This window comes from Ambystoma mexicanum, chromosome 13, assembly GCF_040938575.1.
Source record: "Ambystoma mexicanum isolate Mex_15411 chromosome 13, UKY_AmexF1_1, whole genome shotgun sequence".
NCBI lineage: Eukaryota > Metazoa > Chordata > Amphibia > Caudata > Ambystomatidae > Ambystoma > Ambystoma mexicanum.
In genome coordinates, this window is record NC_090938.1 from 507724759 (window position 1) to 507747501 (window position 22743).

Genomic DNA, 22743 nt, shown 5'->3' on the forward strand with positions numbered 1-22743 from the left:
ACATTCAGTGCAACTCTCTGTTCTAGAGACTATGATCTCGGATAGTAGTTGGGTTGCACATTTTTCTAAGCTTTATAACAATAACGCAATGAGGGGAAGTAGGGAGGTCTTGGCTACTAAGGTCAATATGCAGAGATTATTGAGTAAAAATCCCATGAAATTTGAATATTTAAATGTAGTAAAAGCAATCAAGATGTGAAAAAGAAATTGAGCTCTAGGCTGGGACCGAATTCCTGTTGATTATTATCAAGACTTTATTGAGATTTGGGGCCATTCTAGCGGGGCTGTTCAATGCAATAATGGTGATGGCCATTGATCCGGAAGAATTGAAGAAGGCAATTATTGTCCATCTATTCAAGAAGGGGCATATAGATTCTCCTCAATCTTATTGCCCTATTTCACTTTTAAACTTGAGTTGCAAAATGTTCAGGAGATGTCTTCTGAATATAATAAGCAAATGGGCGTCAGCCAATACCATTTTATCCCCAATTCAATCTGGGTTCCATCCGCCACTGGGTTCTTTTGACCAATGCCTTAACCTCTACCTGATTATTGCACACTCACCACATAAAGAGCCAGTGTACCTTGCATTTATGGACCTCAGTACTGCTTTTGACAAGGTCAATAGAAGTAAGTTATGGCAGGTGCTGAGTTCCTATGATTTTCCATCAGGGGTCTTGGCTCTCCTTATTTCTCTACCTGAGAAGAATGTTTCATGTGTACAATCAGGGTCAGAGGATCATTGCATGTCTTGGTTTCCAATTCAGGCCAGGGTCAGGCAAGCCCTGGTCCTATTTTCCTTGTATATTGATAAGTTGTGCAAGGCTTTAGTGGATTTTCAAGTGGATGTCCCAAAGATAGGGGGATAGTATTGTGGATGACTTAGTTTATGTGGATAGCCCAGACCCCAAGAGCCTTGCAATGCTTGATTAACAGCTATGCAGCATTTATGGGAGAACTAGATCTACAGGTTCATTTAAAAAAAATCTGCAGTCATGTTCTGTGAACCAACTAGGAAGAAGGAGATGTTTAGGGCCATGGGGTTTGGGCGGATCCGATTCCACGGGTCGACTCATTCAACTATTTCTTCTTTTTTTCGGGGGCTTTTTCTCCTGAGGCTCATTTAAAAAAAAATATTATGTAAGTATGAGGCAGTCAATGGGGGGCATTTTTTATAGGTAGCAGCTGGTGACGATAGTTAGAGCGATTTATACTGCTAGGGCTAAAAGAATCGTAAAATATGGTGCTGCTGTATGGGGCTATGTGAAATAAAAGGCTTTCCAATACGAAGAAAATGCCTTTTGAATAAGCTGTTGCCTTACCACTATCAGCCCCGAACTTCGCTGTCCACAATGAGTTCGGCTTGAGTTTTATGGCGGATGAGATAGTAAAAGAACCAATCTCACTGTAGCTCAGGATCTGGGCAAATCCTAATGCTTCCTTATCTCAGCATTTAATAAGAAACATTGTAAGGCATGATGGTGCAAAACACATTAAATGGCTCTTTTATAAAACATATGTTACAGAATTTAAATTGTGAGGGGCATTTTGACCAGCCAAGCCTATTCACCAGGATGCTCTCTTTCAGGCTCCCCTCAGCCTCCTCTCCTCTCTCACTTATTCATGACTGTTTATCTGTGATTCAGGATTGGTGCGCCTCCAACGATCTCTGCCTTACTGCCAGTTTATTTTTTATTTATTTTCATTTGTATGATCGCACCAAGCATGGGGGTGTCTAGGCGCTGTAAGATGGAGATCCTTCTCATTGGTACCCCTGCTCCCGCTTTCCCTCTCTCACTCTGGCTGCCTTCCTTGGGCCCTCTTCCATTGCCTTCCAGTGAGCCAAAAAACCTTGGTGTCATCTTCGATTCCACTCTCTTCTTCTCTCCTCACATCACAGACCTTGCAGAGAAGGTCCACTATCGGCTGCACCTCCTCAAATGTATTCTTCCTTTTCTTACTTTCCTCCAGAAGCTCACTGTCTCCAGAGCACTTGTTCTCTCTAGGCCAGATTACTGCAACAGCTTCTTTCTCAATCTGCCTTCCTCTACTCTCCGCCCTCTGCAACTAATCCACAACAGGACTGTGAGATTTACCCTTGTCGTCAAGCCCAGGGACCGTAGCTCTCCAGCCATGAAATCTTTGGGTCCATTGGCTTCAAGGATCAAGTTCAAGACCCGCTGCATCGTCCACAAGGCTTTCTATGCCCAGGGCCCGCACTACATCCAACTCTCTCTTTCAAAATACCTTCCTTCTCGAGCCCTTCGCTCAACTACCTCCAACTCTCTGAGGTTCAGACACTTCTCCGGACAGAGAGTGGGAGTAGATCTCTCTCCTCGGCAGGTGCCTCCTTCTGAAAGAGTCTCCCTGCCTCTCTCAAACTTGAGTCGCATCTCCTGAAGTTCCAGAAGCTGCTCAAGATCTTTCTTTTCTCTTCTGCTTTCTCTCTCGCTCTCCCCTGCTGACCTACCTGCTTGCTGCGCTGACTGGTTGCTTGGCTATCCCCAGAGTCTCCCTGATGCGGAGGGGGATACTGGTTAAAATAGTGGCAGTGTGCATGGAATGCTGACATGGACTACCTGCACGGGAGCCTTTTCTGGGGGTGACAGAGGGGGAGATGATTATATCCAGCCCACAGATACGATGCACTGTCAGTAGGGAGTTCTGCACACTTTGCCCACCCAGACTGTTGGGTGCGGTGGCATCTAGAAGCTGTTGACTACCTCATACATTCTCCCTTGCTACTCTGTATGAGGCAGCCTGCACAGAACAGCATCCTGCTTTGTCTATGCCTGTTATAGTTGGAGGTCGCGCTCTGAGGGTGCGCTATAAATAAAATATCATATCATATATCATATCAGGTCCATTCTTTCATGCCATGTCCCGATTCTCATCATCCTCTTCCATATGGTATCCAGAGTGATTGGAGTCAGGGTGTTCTGTGATTGGGCAGGTGAGGGTGTGTTTCCCTGATGTCTCCTCCCCATGTAATGCCACCACTGATCGCAAGGCACAGGCTGCATCGCAGGAGATGCTACTGGATGTGATAGATTCAGCTACGGAAGGATGGACACTGGGTGTCTGGGGTGCTGACACTGGCACTGGGAAGGCACTGTTAGGTGGGTCAGATTTGACTACCGGCAGTGGTTGTGACTTGAGGTTCGCTAGGCAGGGCCACAGCCTGACTTACACTGGCTGTTGCCAGGTTCAATGCTGCTGTCGAGAGTGCAGGTAGGCTGGAGATGCCACTGGCTGATGGCACAATCATAAATGGCTGCCCGGCTGGAGTCTTGCAAAGGAGGTCTCCACTACCGGCTACAGGGGTCACAGTGGTACTACTTATGGTAATGGAGGGTAGAGAAGAAGTCGAGGCCCTAGCTCGCCGAGGTGCAGCTGGAATTGCATTAACATCTTCTCCCTGGCAGCCTTGTGTACCTGTTGTTAGAGAACAGACATGGTTTTATTTGCCTGCTTGTCAAATGCACGGTTTAGCTGCACACACATGCAATTTAGGGTTGCCAGAGTGTTGTTCTGGGATTGGGAGCTATGCATGTGGAACCAGTTGGGTGTCAGGTGGACATGATTGCTGCGTGTGTATACAGGTGCAGAGTTATATTTTAGGGCCCTGTAGCAAGTATGATTTGCTCAAGGTGTATACCTGCTTCTTACCTGGGCATGGATTTGGCGCGCCAAGTCTTCCTATGAAGCATGTACCACTTTTCTGGTTGCTTGTGAATGTATATGTGGATGTGCCCCCTTGTATGTGTATCGGCAATGGCAGGGTGAAAGATTTGCACTAGTCACTTGCCATTGTCTACTGATAATGGCTTACTGCCTTTATGTATAAAATGGAGTTGGCCAGTGACTTTTATGGCTGGTTAGTCGCTTGCCATTTGAATTTTTTCCCTTGCTCAGTGGGCTTCAGGATGTTCACATTGGCTTCTTGTGTTTAGGTTATTTGTGAAGAGCAGTGTAAGGCAATGTAACCGGTTCCTATGGATCTGCATGCCTGTCAATATATCCATAACATATGGCATGTCCAAATCGGCATGCCAGATGTCATGGCTGCATGGGCATGGCCATGATAGCAACTTGGCTCAGGGAATTGCATGAGGTAACTTTTAAATTGATGTTTGGAGCCATTGAATGCATACCATGGTGTCATCAGCTGCACAGCATCTGCGCCTCTTTTTCCTCTTGTTCTAGCAGGAGATTTAGCTGAATGTTTTGCAGGGTCATTGCGAGCTGCAATGCCAGCTGCGCCCTCATGAGCTGATCGGTTCCCTCTCATGCGTTGCGTTCACATGTGGTACACGCCAGGGAGCACATATACCCTGACCTGTGGAGGCTTGACTGCCTGCATTAGTCTCCGCTGATCCCACTTCCCTGATTCCTGTTATGTTTATGATGCTGCACACCTTTTCCTCCCAGGATGTGAAGCTCAGCGGCTCTACAGTGCCTCCTCCGGTGCCAGACATCTTGCAGCAGTGGATTGCAAGTAGGTTGCGTACATGCTCCTTTAAGTCGTGCCAGCACTTCTTGAAATCTTCAGCATCTCACAGCAGCATCTCCCCTGCCATGAAGTTGCCTCAGATTTCCTGTTTGTGGTGAATACCTGTCTTCCTCTAGTATCTGCCAAACAGCGCCTCAGCAATTGCAACCACGTCCTATCCCAGCACTTGGAGTTCCGTCTCAGTGGATTTTGCCGTCTGCACGCACACTTCAGGCATGTTTGTCTTTGCCTTGTCACCTGGCATCTTGTTCCAGAGCTTATGGCCCCGATGGCACATGGAATAGTACCATTTTTAAGTTACATGTTTCAAAATGTCGCCCAGCCGCTTGGTCTTTCCACAGTGATGTTATTTCCAGGTGACCTTTCATGGAATTACCGTACAGAAATACCTCCATTTTTCTGACAGTAAGGTTAATTCTGCATTAAATTGGAGGTCTTTCTGATCGGTAATGGATTTTGGTGCTAATTCCACAGGGCAGGAGTATGGGTATGCCCCACTTTTGCCGACTTACACTTTCACCAAATTACTTTTTAGAGTGTAAGGGGAGCCTCAGGGGGTTGCCTCCTCCATTTTGCTGTTACAAAAGTGGTAAAATCGATAAATAAAAATTTGGCAAATTTGTAGGCGGATAAAATTTGGCAAACCTTCATAGGACCAGAGTTAAAGGTAACCATGAGGATACATCTGCAAATTCGTGGACTTATGGAACGGGATGACGGTAACAGTAATTCTGGCCTGTGAAAAAAGCTCAATTTCTGAGGCGGTGTGTGTAATGAGGCACTGCCTGCCAATCGCATAAAGAGCAAATTCAGTTTTTATAAACCAAACGTAAATGAGTGCGGAGCAAGAGAAAAAACGTACATTTATTCATTTTTTCATTTTTGTTACACTTTTCACCATGATTATGATCCCAACTCGCTGTTGGTTGAAGGCCCCCGAAGGAACCAGAGTCCAAGAATTTGGAGGTGCTATTATGCATGTGTGCATTTCAGCCATTAAAGTTAAGTGAGGGTGACCAAGGCCCTGCTAGATACCCATGTCTGAATGGAATGTGCATGTGCACAGCTGAGGTATACTAAGAGCTAAAATGGGGGTTGTGCTTAAGGAGATAAAGAGTTATGTGGGAAGCTACAGCTTGAATTGTCATTAAAAGTACCATCATTCTTATGGCAGAGGTGTTGTGCAAAAGTGTTTGTGTTACATGTGAGTGCAGGGTGTGAGGAGTGAGCCTGTGCCTTCCGCTAAGTTGCGACGGTGCAGTGTGAGAGGGGAGAAATGAGTTAGCTGTGCAAAGAACATCTACATCTTGGGTTACCATCTATATACTTGGAGGACTGCTTCGTTTCACAGATGATCTAAGTGCTAGATGAGCACCTGAGTAACGTAGCAGTTATGATTAAGGAGTTGAGTAATGTGTGACATAAAAGGGAAAGAGTATGGGGTGGAAAATACGTTCAAAAGGGAATGTGTATGTTTAATGAGAAGAAAATAAAGTGAAAATGGACCTGGTGCACACTAGAGGTGTACCAAAATTCGGCTTCGACTAAGTATTTTGCTGAATTCCGGCAGAAAATGAGCTATTACTCGAAGCTGAATAGTTTCCCTGACAAAATACATTATGTGATGATTTGACTGTGTGCCTGGAATCATTCAGGCATGTCATGTTTATCCTTTAAAAGGCTCATAAAACAAATGCTGCTGTTACTAATTTGATTGAGTGCAGGCAGCGCAGAGGTGGGAAAGTGTAAACCAACTGGTGGTTTACTGGGGAGGGGTGAGCAGAAGCAATACTATCAATATCTTTTATGTATCTCTGGTCTGCCCTGTGTTTTGCAGTTTAAAACCATTGCGCTGGAACAATAGTTTATGAAGTCGCTATTGGGAAATGGTATTTTCTTTAGGTGCTTATCGATTTGTTAATGACCTGTGTAAAATCTGAAAGATACAGGTTGCAATCCCACCAAATACAAATAATATAATTAAGTGGATTAATATAACTGTTGCAGAGATCCCAGTAATTTCACAAATGCTTAGTAAAATAGCCCAGGAGGTAGTGTGCCTGCAGCAAATAACTGTATTCAGCCTGCAGGCCAAGACTATAAAGCAAGTAAGATGGTGCAGTGGGAAGTGTGCCTGCGGCAGAGATTTGTTTGCAATATTAAAATATAGGTTTCAATTCCCGCCCGCCAACTTTTTCATGTTGCCAAAATGAGTCCCTTTGAATTGAGTAAAAGTGACAGATGTTACTAAAGAGTGTGGCTGTATGTATGTAACCAAAATGCCCTAGTGTCATGATGCCCGCTCCCGGGGAGCCGGTTCAAGCCCTGCGTCCCCGAAAGCGGACATCCAGTCCCCAAGGAAAGACCCAGCAACCCCATGTAGGGGCCCTTTAGACAGTATCCTGGTGCCTATGGCGCCAGGCTCATAAAAGACATCAGTCCTGGTGCCATAGGCGCCAGGCTCATTATGGGAGTGCTTGGGTGCACTTACCTGATACAGACCATGCTGCAGGATCCCGGCCCCCTTGAGGCCTGAAGGGAACTACTTTACCTGTGGGACTAATTTACCATCCGGGCGTGGTCGGGGAAGGATACATACCTGATTGGAGGAAGGATACATACCTGGAACTTCTTCCAAGGCTATTTAAACCCCATCCGAACAGCCACACGTGCTTCGCGTTGTTCTGCATCTAGCAGCTGGACGCTCACCGTGTCTGCTCCTGCATCCTGACTTCTGCCACGCCTGCCAGCATCCTGGATCACCTGCAAAGGAAGAGAAGAAGAGAACAGAAGAAGGAAAAGTCCTTAGCTGCTAAATCCGCATCCCGGAGACATCTCGCCGACAATCCTGAAAAGGAAGACTTTTATTTAAAAGCTCATTACTACGATCGCTGCAGCGCCGCTTTCCACTCACCTTTACAGGGCGCCTCCATGTTCAGCAGCGACCATCCGGATTCGCAGTCACGCCCCAGCACCTAGGGAGAAAAAGGCAAGACAGAAAGGTGAGAGAGAGAAGGGAATAAGGAAAGCTAAATCTCCATGTTAAGACTTACCTGTTGATTCATTCCCTCTTCATTTCGGGTCCGCGCCGCATCCTGGCATCTCCGGACCCCGGCCCCTAAGGGGAAAAAGGAAATCGGCGTTAATGAACGAATAAAACAACATTACCAAAAAAACGCTCATTAAAGACTTACCTGATTTCTACAAGGATTTCACCTCTCATCTCGGGTCGGTGCCTGTTCCCCGGCATTCCGTACCCCGGCCCCTATGGGGAAAAAGACACTAGCATTAGTAAATTAATGCATGGACACAAGGGGAACCTCTTATCAAAAAACTTACCTGGAAGCCAAGCAAGTTTGGTTCTCACCAATCTGAAAATCCAGTGAAGTAACTGGATATCAACGCGCCCCTGCATCAGAAGCAGGATGGAGAGCTCGTCCTTCCAGACCCTAAGGTGAGACGCTACGGGGAATCACAGAAGGGTTTCGAGGAGGGTGAGAGGGGAAAGTGAGAGGCCGATTGCATTACCCCGCAGACAGTTAATCCCCTATTTTCGCCTCAGAAGGATACTTCTGCGAGCCAGACAAGCCAGATTTGGGGGCCCGGTCCAGACCGTCTTCCGAACCCTGCGCATCACCTTAGAAGAGGTCACAGCAACCCAGACTAGACCAGCGCCTCCGTGGGAGCCAGGTGAGCATTACAGAACGCGAAGCCTTCCTACAAATTCCCACCCAGGCGCTATGGAAACTTCTGAGACTGATCAGTTGGCCCAATTACTGGGGGAATTACGGGCCGAAGTACATGCCGCTCGTCAAGAGACTAATGCCCTCAGGAAGGAATTAATAATATCAAAGGAAAGAACTGATGACCTGGCCAGACAGCTTCTGCAAGGTCAAGCTGGGCAAACTCCTCTACCCGGTTCCGGAGGGAACCCCGCTCCTGTGGTTTCCAGTAACCCTGTGCAGATTAATCTACCCGGAAACATGCCGCTGGCCCCACCCGAACGCTTTGCTGGGGACCCCAAACGATTCACCGTATTCATGAATCAGTGTCGTTTGCACTTCCTATGCAGACCTGGGGCCTTCCCTAATGATCAGACCAAGGTAGCCTTTGTATTGTCATATCTCAGCGGCTGCGCTGCCGATTGGTCAGTTCCACTGGTTACTCAAGATGACCCGATTCTCCGTGATTTTCAAGGGTTTCAAGCGAGCATGGAAAGGTTATTTGCTCGACACTCTCAGGGGCAGGCTCTGGATGACGAACTTCTATCCCTGCGACAGGGCAATCAGGACCTCCTATCCTATATTGCAACCTTTAATAGACTAAGGGCCTCATTACGACCCAGGCGTTAAGGGTTAACGCCGTCGTTAACCCTTAACGCCTGATTCTGATTTTAACGGCTGCTTGTAGCAGCCGTTAAAATCCATGGCGCTAACCTGCCATGATGCTAATTACGCCACCGTAATTTACGGTGGCGTAATTAGCGCCTTCCCCACTCCCATTATGCCCTATGGGGCAAAAATGGGAATGGGGAAGGGAAAATGGGAAATGGGGATTTACCGCCCCACTCACCTTGAAATGGGGCGGTAAATCCGCCATTCACCATGGTATAAACGTAGTTTACACCATGGTGGTAATGTTGGCACAATTAGCGCCTGGGTCGTAATGACCCCCTAATTGTGGAAACGGGTTGGCCAGAGGATAAAAGAGTCACGTTGTTTTATCAAGGCCTACACGGAGAACTTAAAGATGTCTTGGCCCAAGTTGTAAATCCGCCCCAAGAATGCACAGAGTATATAGACTTAGTGGTCCAATTGGATCACAGACTTCAAAACAGAAAAGCAGATCGGTCCAGGTTTGAGACCCGGGTGTTGGTCAAGACCCATGCTAATCCCAAGGGAGTTGATGTCTCTGAGCCTATGCAAATTGGAGGGGTTAAAGGACCCTTAACTCAAAAGGAACGTGAAAGGAGACGGCAGTTAAAATTATGTCTTTATTGTGGGAATTCTGGACACTTTCTACGAGATTGCCCGGCAAAACCGCCCCGAAAGGCGGTAGGAGCCGCTGATAAAAACCATGAAGACTCTGTTTCGGGAAACGATTCCGCCCGACAAGCGTAGGGGTCTGCTTGCCAAGCTTGAAAACTAACTCTCAGACCTCGCATTTCATTGTGCCAATGGTTCTCGTAGATCCAGAACAGCCTAAGCGGTTGCATGCAATAAAGGCATACATCGATAGTGGGGCTATTGGAAACTATGTGGATCGTGAATTGGTCTCTAGGATTAACCTCCCTCTCCGTCCTAAAACCAGCAAAGATGTCATCACCACAGTCGATGGAACTGAAATTGCCTCTGGACCGGTAACACATTCCACTACTGAGGTGACTCTTATTGGTCCCGACGGCCCTCGGGAGGGTGTTGTGTTTGATGTAATCAAGGCTCCACAGTGTCAGGTTATTCTTGGAATTCCTTGGTTAGAGACACATAATCCTCACAGATCGTACGATTGCCAAATCGATCTGGTGCCCGGTGCACAACCCCCTTGTAGCAGGATTTATGCCCTTACCGAACCTGAGAACCTGCATTTGAGACAATATTTGGATCAATACCTAGCTAATGGTTTTATTCGCCCGTCAAAGTCCCCGGCATCCTCGGCTTTGTTCATCGTGCCCAAAAAAGGAGGCGACCTTAGAACTTGTATCGATTACCGCGCATTGAATCAGATAACGGTTAAAAACCGTTATCCTCTGCCTCTGATCCCTGAACTCCTTGACCAGGTGAAGGACGCTTGCATATACACCAAGTTAGATCTCCGGGGGGCTTATCATCTGGTACGAGCTAAAGAAGGCGACGAATGGAAAACTGCCTTCTGTACTAAATACGGATTATTTGAGTACCAGGTGATGCCTTTCGGATTGTGTAACGCGCCGGCTGCCTTCCAATACTTCATGAATGATGTCCTTCGGGAACTCATCGATGTTTATGTTGTCGTATATATCGATGACATTCTGGTGTACTCCTCTTCGGAATCTGATCACAGAAAACACGTCAGAGCAGTACTTGAAAAACTACGCCAACACAAACTATTTGCTAAATTGGAGAAATGTGTTTTCCATACCACAGAAGTCGAGTTTCTAGGTTTCATCCTGACACCTAAAGGAGTCCGAATGGACTCAAGAAAAGTGGATGCCATCCTCAAATGGCCATCACCTAGCTCTGTAAAAGGGGTTCAAAGTATGCTCGGCTTTGCCAATTTCTATCGCAGGTTTATCCCGGAATTTTCACGCGTGGTACAACCCATTACTGCACTCTTGAGGAAAAATAAACATTTTGAATGGTCTGAAGAAGCCGAGCAGGCCTTTCAGGATTTAAAAGCTAAGTTTACCTCCGCACATATTTTGAAACACCCGCGTCCAGATCTCCCTTATGTCGTCGAGACTGACTCATCCAGCCTAGCCATGGGAGCTGTCCTGTCCCAAAAAGATCCCAAAACCAACCAACTGCATCCCGTAGCCTTTTGGTCCAGAAAATTTTCGCCACCCGAGGTTAATTATGCAATCACTGACAAAGAACTGTTAGCCATTAAGTCCGCTTTTAAAGCCTAGCGGCATTATCTGCTTGGCGCTCGACATACCATAACAGTGATCACTGATCACCGAAATTTACAGTATTTGAAAACCGGCAAGGCTCAGTCATCACGGCAGCTCCGATGGGCTTTGTTTTTCGCTGAATTTGATTTTGTGATTACCTATCGACCTGGCTGCAAGAATGGCAAAGCAGATGCTTTATCCTGAATTGGAATGGGAGAATCTGATACAAACTCAGAACCAGTACCAATAATTCCCGAAAAGAGGATTCTAGGCATGACTTTGTTACAGACGCTAGAAGACATTCAAGCCAGAGTGAAACAACTCCTGGACCCTACAACCTTACAGGATTGGATACAAAAGGGATCAGACTTTACCATAGATAATGGTTTACCTTATTTCCGAGGACGCTTATTCCTGCCACATAAGGAATTACACGAACAAGTTATTTCCAGTTATCATGATACATTAATAGAGGGACACCCTGGTATTGCCAAGACAGAGGAAAAGGTGAAACGACAATTTTGGGGGCCCTCTTGGCGAAAAGATGTTAAATCTTTTGTGATGTCCTGTGGTGTTTGCGCCCAAAATAAAAGTCAAAAGAAAAGACCAGCCGGTCTCCTTCAACCTCTAGACATACCGCCAGCACCCTGGCACACCCTATCAATGGATTTTATTACGGACCTGCCTCCTTGTTCGTGGTACAATACTATTCTGGTAATTGTGGATTTGTTTTCCAAAATGGCCCACTTTATTCCTTTGAAAGGTTTACCTTCAGCTTCTGTCCTAGCCAAAGCATTCCTCGAAAATATTGTTCGGCTACATGGATTCCCATCTTTACTAATCTCTGACCGGGGAAGCCAATTCATTTCCCACTTCTGGCGCAAATGTTGTCAAATGGCGCAGATCGACGTAAGATTATCGACCAGTCACCACCCTCAGACCGATGGTCAGACCGAGAGGACAAATCAGACCCTTGAGCAGTACTTACGGTGTATGTTACAGCAATCTGAAAGCAACTGGAAAGACATTCTTTGGATAGCCGAATAAGCATATAATAATTCGGTACACTCTGGAACTGGCCACAGTCCTTTTTATACTTTGTTTGGGCATCACCCTCGAACCTCAAACCTTGACTCACCTCAGAACCTCGGAATGCCTGCAGTAGAACATCTGCATTCTACAATTACCCAAGCCTTCAAAGAGGCAACTACGCATTTACAACAAGCCAAGAGAAAATACAAGGAGAATGCTGATCTACATCAGAATGAAGCACCACAGTATCAGATTGGGGATCAAGTGTGGTTAGCTACCAGACATTTACCACTCAAAGGGCCTCGAACTTTTAACCCGAAATATCCTGGACCTTATTCTATTACGGCAATAATGAACCCAGTGGCTGTTAAACTTGATTTACCAGCTAGTATGCGAATTCACCCTGTTTTTCATGTGTCACTTCTGAAACCAGTGGTACCCGGAACCCGACTACTCAAACCTCCAGAACCTATTCTAATAGATGGGGAGCCCGAATTCGAAGTGAAGAACATTTTAGACTCAAAAATGTTTGGGTCAAAACTGTTCTACCTAATTGATTGGAAGGGGTACGGACCCCAGGAGAGGTCGTGGGAACCCAGCGACCATGTGCATGCACCTCGATTAGTCAGGAAATTCCACCGACTCTTCCCAGACAAACCAAAACCCCCGGAGGGAACAATCTTGGGAGGGGCCTTGGGGGGGAGTGCTGTCATGATGCCCGCTCCCGGGGAGCCGGTTCAAGTCCTGCGTCCCCGAAAGCGAACATCCAGTCCCCAAGGAAAGACCCAGCAACCCCATGTAGGGGCCCTTTGGACAGTATCCTGGCACCTATGGCGCCAGGCTCATAAAAGACATCATTCCTGGTGCCAAAGGCGCTAGGCTCATTATGGGAGTGCTTGGGTGCACTTACCTGATACAGACCATGCTGCAGGATCCCGGCCTCCTTGAGGCCTGAAGGGAACTACTTTACCTGTGGGACTAATTTACCATCCGGGCGTGGTCGGGGAAGGATACATACCTGATTGGAGGAAGGATACATACCTGGAACTTCTTCCAAGGCTATTTAAACCCCATCCGAACAGCCACACGTGCTTCGCGTTGTTCTGCATCTAGCAGCTGGACGCTCACCGTGTCTGCTCCTGCATCCTGACTTCTGCCACGCCTGCCAGCATCCCGGATCACCTGCAAAGGAAGAGAAGAAGAGAACAGAAGAAGGAAAAGTCCTTAGCTGCTAAATCCGCATCCCGGAGACATCTCGCCGACAATCCTGAAAAGGAAGACTTTTATTTAAAAGCTTATTGCGACGATCGCTGCAGCGCCGCTTTCCACTCACCTTTACAGGGCGCCTCCATGTTCAGCAGCGACCATCTGGATTCGCAGTCACGCCCCAGCACCTAGGGAGAAAAAGGCAAGAACAAAAGGTGAGAGAGAGAAGGGAATAAGGAAAGCTAAATCTCCATGTTAAGACTTACCTGTTGATTCATTCCCTCTTCATTTCGGGTCCGCGCCACATCCTGGCATTTCCGGGCCGCGGCCCCTAAGGGGAAAAAGGAAATCAGCGTTAATGAACGAATGAAAAGACATTACCAAAAAAACGCTCATTAAAGACTTACCTGATTTCTACAAGGATTTCACCTCTCATCTCGGGTCGGTGCCTGTTCCCCGGCATTCCGTACCCCGGCCCCTATGGGGAAAAAGACACTAGCATTAGTACATTAATGAATGGACACAAGGGGAACCTCTTATCAAAAAACTTATCTGGAAGCCAAGCAAGTTTGGTTCTCACCAATCCGAAAATCCAGTGAAGTAACTGGACACCAACGCGCCCCTGCATCAGAAGCAGGATGGAGAGCTCGTCCTTCCAGACCCTAAGGTGAGACGCTACGGGGAATCACAGAAGGGTTTCGAGGAGGGTGAGAGGGGAAGTGGGAGGCCGATTGCATTACCCCGCAGACAGTAAATCCCCTATTTTCACCTACAGAAGGATACTTCTGCAAGCCAGACAAGCCAGATTTGGGGGCCCGGTCCAGACCGTCTTCCGAACCCTGTGCATCACCTTAGAAGAGGTCACAGCAACCCAGACTAGACCAGCGCCTCCGTGGGAGCCAGGTGAGCGTTACACCTAGTCTGTAGCAGTAGAAATATTCCTCCCAACATTAGAGTTTGAAAGAGGGATATTTGTGTAATAAAGACCAGGAGATAAAAGTTTAAGATTTTGAAACATTGGACCAAACGGATGTACACGTGAAACAAATAAGTACAATAAACGTGCACATGCCAATTAAAGATCTGAAAATGAGCACTGTCCCTTCCCTATAGGTCAGCCGAGAACCATAGAGAACTCAGCATTCCCTATATGTTTTTGTCTGTCGTTTAGCATGGCCCAAAAGACTACCAACATACCCCACCCAAAAAAGAAAGAAAAATACTATGAGTAAAGAGACATTTGTCAAATGCCTCATTTAGCATCCCTAGGGCCTCATCACGAGTTCGGCTGTAGCCCTTAAATGCGGTCTTAACGGTATTACTGCCACATTTAAGGGCTGGCCCTATAATGAGTTGGGCGCTAAATCGGCTGTTTTACCTCCAGCTTTTTTCTGGAGGTGAGAATCCCTGTTTTCCGCTGTATTACAGCCGGCTGTATAAGCCCGCAGTATAAGCACCAAAAATTCCCCATTGGATCCAATGGACCGAATCAGGAATGGGGATTTACCGTTAAGGCCCAAACCCGTGATCCGGTGGTAATACCACCGGGCCGGTCGGTGCTAGGGCTATTACAGTCGGCAGTATTACAGCTGGGAATACAGCCCAACTCGTGAGAGGCCCAAATGTTTACTATTCGGTACACCCCTAGAACACAGAGATCATGATGTGGAAAATGTTTCTTCTTTTCCTGGCTGCTGCTGTCAGAATAATAAGAACATGGTCTAAACCAGGACTTAATGACCACATCTTAAGAGTTCTGGTTGGTAAAAAGTCACTAATTGAAATTGTGTGTCATTTATATCATCGCACCACCGCAATGTCTGATTTTCCAGGCGGATAATCGGTCCTGTTCTTTTTTTAAATTTATTTTTAGATACAAGCTGGCAGTGACAAAACATAAAGATGACGAACCGCAGAGCAGCTCCATATTTAATCAGAATGATCCTTGGTCACCAACCGTGAAGTTCACCGATTTTATAAATGACGAAAACATAAAGGATGAGGTGAGTATGGAAAAGGGGGACGTCTACGGGTGGGTGGGGACCATTAACCTATTGCAGGCCTGTTAAGGAGAGAAGCCATAACCCTCAACTCAAACTCAATTGGCAATTGCCATCCAACCTACACTCGAGAAACCCTATACTGCTCCCTAGACTTCAACGGTCTCTCACTGCCAAAAACATTGGATTTCACCTGCCTTGCAGTCACAATAGGTTGGTGGGTATGGCAAGCGGTGGGAGGACTTGGATATAGTTTTCTACATTATAGTGACAGGGCACTGCGTATAACCTGAGACACCTGGGTTCCATGTAATAATGTCCCCGCAAAAATCTCTCCTGACAAAAATGTCAATGTTTTTTGCAGACGTTATTGCATTGAACATGCGGGGGACCCCCCCGCAACCCCTGATTTTTCTTTTTTTTTTACAAGTGGAGCAGGGGACATCCTCGCAGCCATCCCCATACATAATGTCACCATATATAATGCCGCCAATGGCTTTTCCCGGCGACGTTATGTATGGGGACATTATTACCTGATACCGACACCACCGCCATAACATCTAGGAAGGACCCGTTTGCATTGAAGTGGTGCGTCTGTAATCCACAGTTTACCCCAGCCTACCACCAGCCAGGTCATACCAGCTGACTCCACTCACCCACCTTAGTTCACCCAATGTCGCTGTTAACGACAACAAAAAACCACTAGTGACATTGCGTTTCTTACTCTTTCTAAATTCAGACTGGAGATCTTTCTTAGGGAGAACCATTGAAAACAATTATGAAAAGGAGCATAATTCGGTTAACTTTAGGGAATAGCTGAAGCTGTGTCAGCCTGCTGTTTGTTTGTGTTGAGCGGGCATCCCTCTTCACATTACCTTGGCATTTCCTTTTAGCTGGCCCCTCTCAGATGTCAGCTAGTCATTACCTATGAGCAGGCCATTTCACTTTGTAGCCTCTTTTGAGAAGGCCTCTCGGCATCATCTCCACACTTACCGTGAGGCGATGACTCCCCTTTATGCATGCTTATCACTTACTGTGACCCAGTCTCTCCTCTTTGTGCCAGCTAGCCACTTCCTATGAGGATGCCATTCCCCTTCATGCCAGCGTGTCAATTCCTGTAAGGAGGTCATAGTTTTTCGTGCAAGCGGCTCATTTTCTGTGAATTGGTCTCTCCCCTTCATGCCAGACGGCCTCTTTCCGAGAGGAGGCTACTTCCCTACATGACAAGGGGGACACTCCCATTCATGTCAATTTGGCACTCCCTGTGAGCAAGCTACTCCTCTAGAATAAAGTTACAAAGGAGTGTGGGAGCCCCTCTACTGAGAATGACCATGGGCCAAATACCCTATTCTTTGAAATTTCTTCCACTCAGGAGAGTCTACAACCAGGTTTTAGCTCACTGCACCCTTCACAGAGGAGAAATATCAATTTTCATATCAGTCTTTCCCACTAGTGCAGTCCAGCACCGAAATTCTCAGCAAATCTCCTCTGAACAAGAGTACCATCAGCAACCCCAGACACGTGTTTCGGCCTAGTCGGGTCTCATCAGTGAGGTAGAGCTGAGCCTCTCTACGACACAGTGAGCAAGGGGTCCACGTCTGGATTACTCAGGGTTACTTAGGGTGAAAACCCAAGTTTTACAAAGTTAAAAAGGAGCATGGGAGCCCCTCTACTGAGAATGAACGTGGGTCAAATACCCTGTCCTATGGATTTCCTTCCACTCAGGAGGGTCTAGACCAGGTAGAGATTGCTCGCACAAGCCCTGTGCAATTCTCCAGCACACCTCGCTTTTTCCTTCATCCCTGCTCATGAAGATAACCTACTGACATTCACCAGGCAGAAACGGTAGAGTAGCTCAAGGGAGAGCTACTGCCGGAGAAGAGCACTGCACCCCCTGGCTGTAACAACACTTCTGCCTGACTTTAAAATGGTGAACCTGATTTTGAAAACCTTGGCCGCCTAAGAGAAGAGGTTTATTAAAGAGTCAAAGCCTGACTAAGAGAGACTTCAATTCAGACTCTGAGAGTAGGACACTGAGAAACTCAGATTGAGAGACCACGGCAGATAGATTTAGAGGCTGTGAGTCTCAGACTGTGAGACTGGGTGGCAGATGCTCAGTGAGACAGAGGCCCAGACACACATTTATTTATTTATTTAAATTCTTGGGAAAGCGCCAAATCGCATGCTGGCCTCACGGCACACATAAAACAAAACAGGACAGACAATCAGACAAAACAGGACAGACAATCAGACCAAGACTCAGATTCAAAGTGTGAGACTGAGAGAAGGAGGCTAAGATGACGTCGAGACTTAGACTGAGACTGTGAGAGTGAGCAGGAGATTGCGACAATGAGAATGAGACAAAGAAGGAGATTGAGACTGGGAGGCTGAGTCTCGTAGAGTGTGACTGTGAAACCAATACTTGGACTCAGTCATTTACAGTGAAACATGAGTCTTTGCGCTCTGCCCAATGAGTACCCAGGGAGTGGGAAACAGGCTCACCAGGGCATACCCTACAGTCCTCTGGCCCGTGGACAGCTTTCTTCCTTATTCGTTTCTATGGTGAAAAGCACACAAAATAACAACTGGTTCACCAGTCAATAAATGCCACACGCTTTGCCAGTTGGCATGCCAACTTAATATTTTTCTCACAACACCCCTTACTTTCTGTCTTCTTTGCAAAGTTGTTTTAGTCACAGGGTGATGCTAATGTGCCACCATGTGTGGCAAACCCAAAAAAGGCCATGTCAGTAAAGAAGCATATGACCTCTCCAGAGCAAGCTGTGCAAAGGCTGGCTGCTCAGAGCTGCATGTGAACAGGAAGGGAGAGTCATTGTAGAGCAGGAAGAGTAGCTGTGTAGGGAGAGTTACTGCATTTCTTCAATGTATGTTAGTATGTTTTGTGAAGTTTTACATTTGCCATTGGTATCCCCTCTTGGCTCTATGGCATTTCTGGCATGGTTCAATATGGTGGCTGGTTGCTCTGCTGATGATTGGATGCAATGATGCTTCAGCTGAGCAGTGAGTAGTGGACTGATTAGCAGGCCCCGGGAGCAAGGGATATGGCAGAGATGTTGTCTGAAGAGCTGCAGGCAAAGACAGAACACAATCAGAGAGGATTGTGGCTGAAGTAGGGTGACCAGATTTAAAATGTAAAAAACTGTGACAGGGCAACTAACATAAAAGTAGGACTAACTCTTGAAAGTGGCTGTCAAGGCATTGCACTTCAGTAGAGGTTGGAGGAGAAGGGGGTTACGTGTTACTGTTCAAGGAAACACATAATATAATTAATCTATCACAAACTAACTCTATCTTAGGTTGTGAAATACAGCATTTCTTCTGTGTCAGGCTGTGCATTCATGACTGTTAACTATCAAGACCGACTACCAAAAACCGGGAACAATGCAGTTTCCAATGGAAACATAATCTTGAGAAAGGGGGACAGAGCATCAAAAACCGGGACAGTCCAAGCAAAACCAGGACGTCTGGTCACCCTAGGCTGAAGGCAGTTGGGGCAGGCTTCAGCACCAGCTGGGTTTTAAAGGCTTTGGTGAAGGCCAAGGCATCTGTAATTAAATAAATGTTCCTGGGAGCACTATTCCAGAAGATGGTGGCCGTAACAGAGAGGTATCGTCCGCTTACAGACGCTTTGCAGTGATGGGAGATGAACATTATAATTATAAGTGCTTATTTGTAATGCACTAAATACTGCAGAGGTTTCTAAGCGCGGACCCAGGATTCAAACCTGTGTTCCTATGTGTCATTTTGGGTCACAGACGAGTACGTTGCCACTGAGCTACACTACCCGTGTACAGTGGGAAAAAGCTAGTGGACAGCAGAGGCGCATTGGGATAGGAAATGCCTTAAAACCCACATGTCGAAGAAGAATTATTTCTCGAGGGTGCTGTCATTTTTCCATACAAATCCCAAAGTTTTGCTATGTCATGTTGGAGGCTTTCAAATGCCCAAGAGAGAGTACACTTGGCAGCCAAAAGGATAGTTCTGGGATAACCATTTAAAAAATGCTGCACTTCCTTCAATCAATAGGGGTCCTTCACCTCTGATGAACATATGGACGCCTACACAGGGCAAATGCAGTAACACAGACATCTTTGATACATACACTATCTTGGCCATAACAACATAGTGAAGCTAGTAGATTAGCACCACTCATGGGAGTCTGATGACTACAAAGCTTTGACAAAACCTTTGACCACCTTTTCACTGCAAGGTGTTGCAAATGAAATTCCTCCTCCAAAGTATAAGAACAAACCTAGAATCCACACACCAACCGCCAACAAGCACTATTGGAGAATGAACCCATTTGGGCCATGTTCCTAAAATCTAGCGCATACCTTCTCAACATCCAACCACCCCTAATCCTCCTTCAGGATAGAGCTTATCTACTTCATGGATGAGTGGTGCCCAACACTCTTTGTTCCCCAACTACATCTACCCCTAGTACATCCACACACCCCCTCTCTCACTAACCACATCTCCTTCTAAAATCCCCCACCACCATACACTACATATAACCCCACCACCCCAACAGGGCAACTTCAGGCCCATCATCTTTATCAATTGAACTACGATGAAGCCCACCTCTCTAGCTCTATTGGACCACCCCCCCACATCAGCGACTAACCCAGACCCAGAGGGCTAGAAGTTGTAATTTGACCTTGGACTCTCCCCTCTGGATATACACTGGCGCAATCCTCATCGCCAAACCCAGGGAACCATATTGGCATCCAGGATTTGGGTACTTCTGGCCTGCACTCATCAGTGCCCCAGAGTTCGCATCTGCCCCTCCTCTATCATTCTATCTCCTCTACCCCACTGCCAGCATTCTCTGACTTTTCTTACAGGGGGGCCATGCTTAGCAGGTCCATACAAGACCACTTCATATTACATTACACATTGCATTTCTTTTTGTGCGGTATCTGTGGTGGTCCATCTAAAAAGTCAGTGTCTATGTGGTCAGGAGGGTATCAGGTAATAATGTCCCTACATAATCTCCCCACACATAATGTCGCAGGGAAAAGCCATTGGCAACATTATATATGGTGACATTATGTATGGGGATGGGTTGCGGGGATGTCCCCTGCATGTTCAATATAATAATATCTCAGCAAAAAACAGTGACTTTTTTGTCAGGGGACATTTATGCAGGGACAATATTACATGGAACCGTCAGGAGTTAGTAAGGCTCTTTAAGGGGTGTATTACAGGTAATAAAAAGGAGACAGATATTCTATATAAGGGCATCACTCTTGTGTAGAAGGCTCCCTGTTAACTGTATATAACCACAGTCCCCATAGGCCTTTGCCACTTATAATCACCACTGGTGCCCCAGCACTTAAAACTTAGGATCTGCACCCAGAAACTGCTAGACGTCTTCATCACACTCTGTGTGCACAGGCTCGGATGTCCCAAGCCTCCCAATGCACGCTCTCCTTGCTGCCTCATTTCCTGTGCCTAATGTGAGCAAGACACTGCATGTCACCAGGACCACCATTTTGCAGCCATTTTACGCTCAGGTCAATTCAACGAACACTACATATTTCGACATGCACTGTTTTGGTGAAGGGAAGCCCAGGACTGGAAACGTGTTGCCACAATGAAATGTACAAGCACCTCCCAAATGGTATCCATGAAGAGCTACAGAGAGTGCATCATAATGCGCTTGGAGGTGGTTGTCAGACCATGTAGCTGTCCAAATGATTAGAGTTGTTATGGAGCAGCAGCTTTGGCGTGAGTAGCCTGGAACCAAGCGCTACGTAAACCTAAAAGTCAGTCTTTGGAGATTCACCCCATGACATGCGCTCCATGCTCAAATATATTTTCTTAACATTTTACAGGTTTATTGACAACGTAAACTAGTAACAAGTGTCCCAATTTACATAGGCACAAAAACTTTAGGTTTTGGTGTTAGTAAGTGACTTGAGGTAAATTACATGTCATTCACTAAGTCATTCATAATTGCCATACAACTGTCGTTATTGACAGACTAGAGAAAATAAAAAAGAATTCCAACTGCATTGCCGCGCGTTTCGCCCATTTGGGCTTTATCAAGGCAACTGTTCTGAAACCTTGATGGTCGTGCAGATTATGTGATACCTCCGTCCCCAAGTACCCCACAGGCAGAATGTAATCACTGCCTGTGAAGTCTTTGCGGCCACAGGTGAGTGGTAGGTCGTCAAGGTGGAACCAGGAACTGCCGAAGAGACCCCTTGAACGCTGCAAGGCAATAGGCAAGTAATCAAGCAGTGCAAAATGGCAAACTGAATATACAGGTGATATAAACACTGCTTACCTAAGGGTGCGTATGAACTGGCAACGAAGGAGTTGGGGGGACTTGGCACCAGGTAGGAAATATGAAAGGGGTCTTAAATGACAACCAGTGGACAGGTGTTATGTTGCACTCTGGTAGAAGCCAATCGAGTGGCGAACCATGGAAACACACACACCAGGATCAACGGGAGTCAATCCTCGTGGTATGCGTTGAAGCAAAATCCGTAGGGAAAAACCATAAGCAAAGTCCGAGGTCAGCAGGGGGAAGGCAATCGAAAGGTCCAAGGCGACGTAACAGTTCAGGGGCAGAGTCCAGAAACAAATCCAAAAGAGGTCCGTAGTCGTAGGTTCCGAAAATCCAGTAGAATTCAAAGCGCCATGTAGTACTTGAATAAGCAGCTGAGAAGCACCGTTTCCGAGTTCTCAGCGGGCTTTAAGCAAAACAGCAGCAGTCCCATGACAGATCCATGAAGCCACGGTCGACGTGCAGGAGAGTCACGTGATACTGGCTGCTGATCACGTGACAACTAGTCCGTCTTGCCGTGATGATTGCGCCGATAGCAGTGCCAGAGGAAAGGGTACCTCCATTTCAGTTGCCAGAGGAGGGAGGGTCGATAAACGCCTGAACTACCAAGCGTACTGGTAGGGAACCGTTGCCTTTGCCTGTGGAATCGTGTGTGAGCATGTGAGTGTTTGAGGTTCTGTTGGGTTGCGAGTGACTGCGGGTTGTTCCTTGCATCAGTGTGAACCCTGGTGGACATGACAGAGCCCCCCCTCAAAGGCCCACGACCCCGTGGACTGGAGGGATTGTCCCTATGAAAACGGGAAATCAGCAGAGGAGCTTGGACATCACAGGAAGGGACCCAGGAGCGATCCTCAGGACCGTAACCCAACCAATCCACTAGATACATGAGCCTACCCCTGTGCAAACGGGAACCCAGAATAGCACTGATCTCGTAGACATCCGGGGAAGACACAGAGACAGGGGCAGGCGGTACAAGGAGACGGGTAGGAGCAGGGCAAGGCTTGAGTAAGGAAGTGTGGAAAACAGGGTGGATTGCGCCAGGAGGGAGGAATAGAGAGGCAATAAGCCACGGGGTTTAGAACCTTGG

The 22743-nt window shown here is 46.8% G+C and overlaps 1 protein-coding gene across 1 annotated transcript in view; it reads left to right on the forward strand.

Annotated features, from left to right (window-relative positions):
- LOC138521389 (amine oxidase [copper-containing] 3-like) overlaps positions 1-22743 on the forward strand; it is a 104875-nt gene that overhangs the window by 69387 nt on the left and 12745 nt on the right. Inside the window, exon 3 of the mRNA XM_069634178.1 lies at positions 15214-15343. Within this exon, the coding sequence (XP_069490279.1) occupies positions 15214-15343 (130 nt within the window). The remainder of the gene's footprint in view (positions 1-15213; positions 15344-22743) is intronic.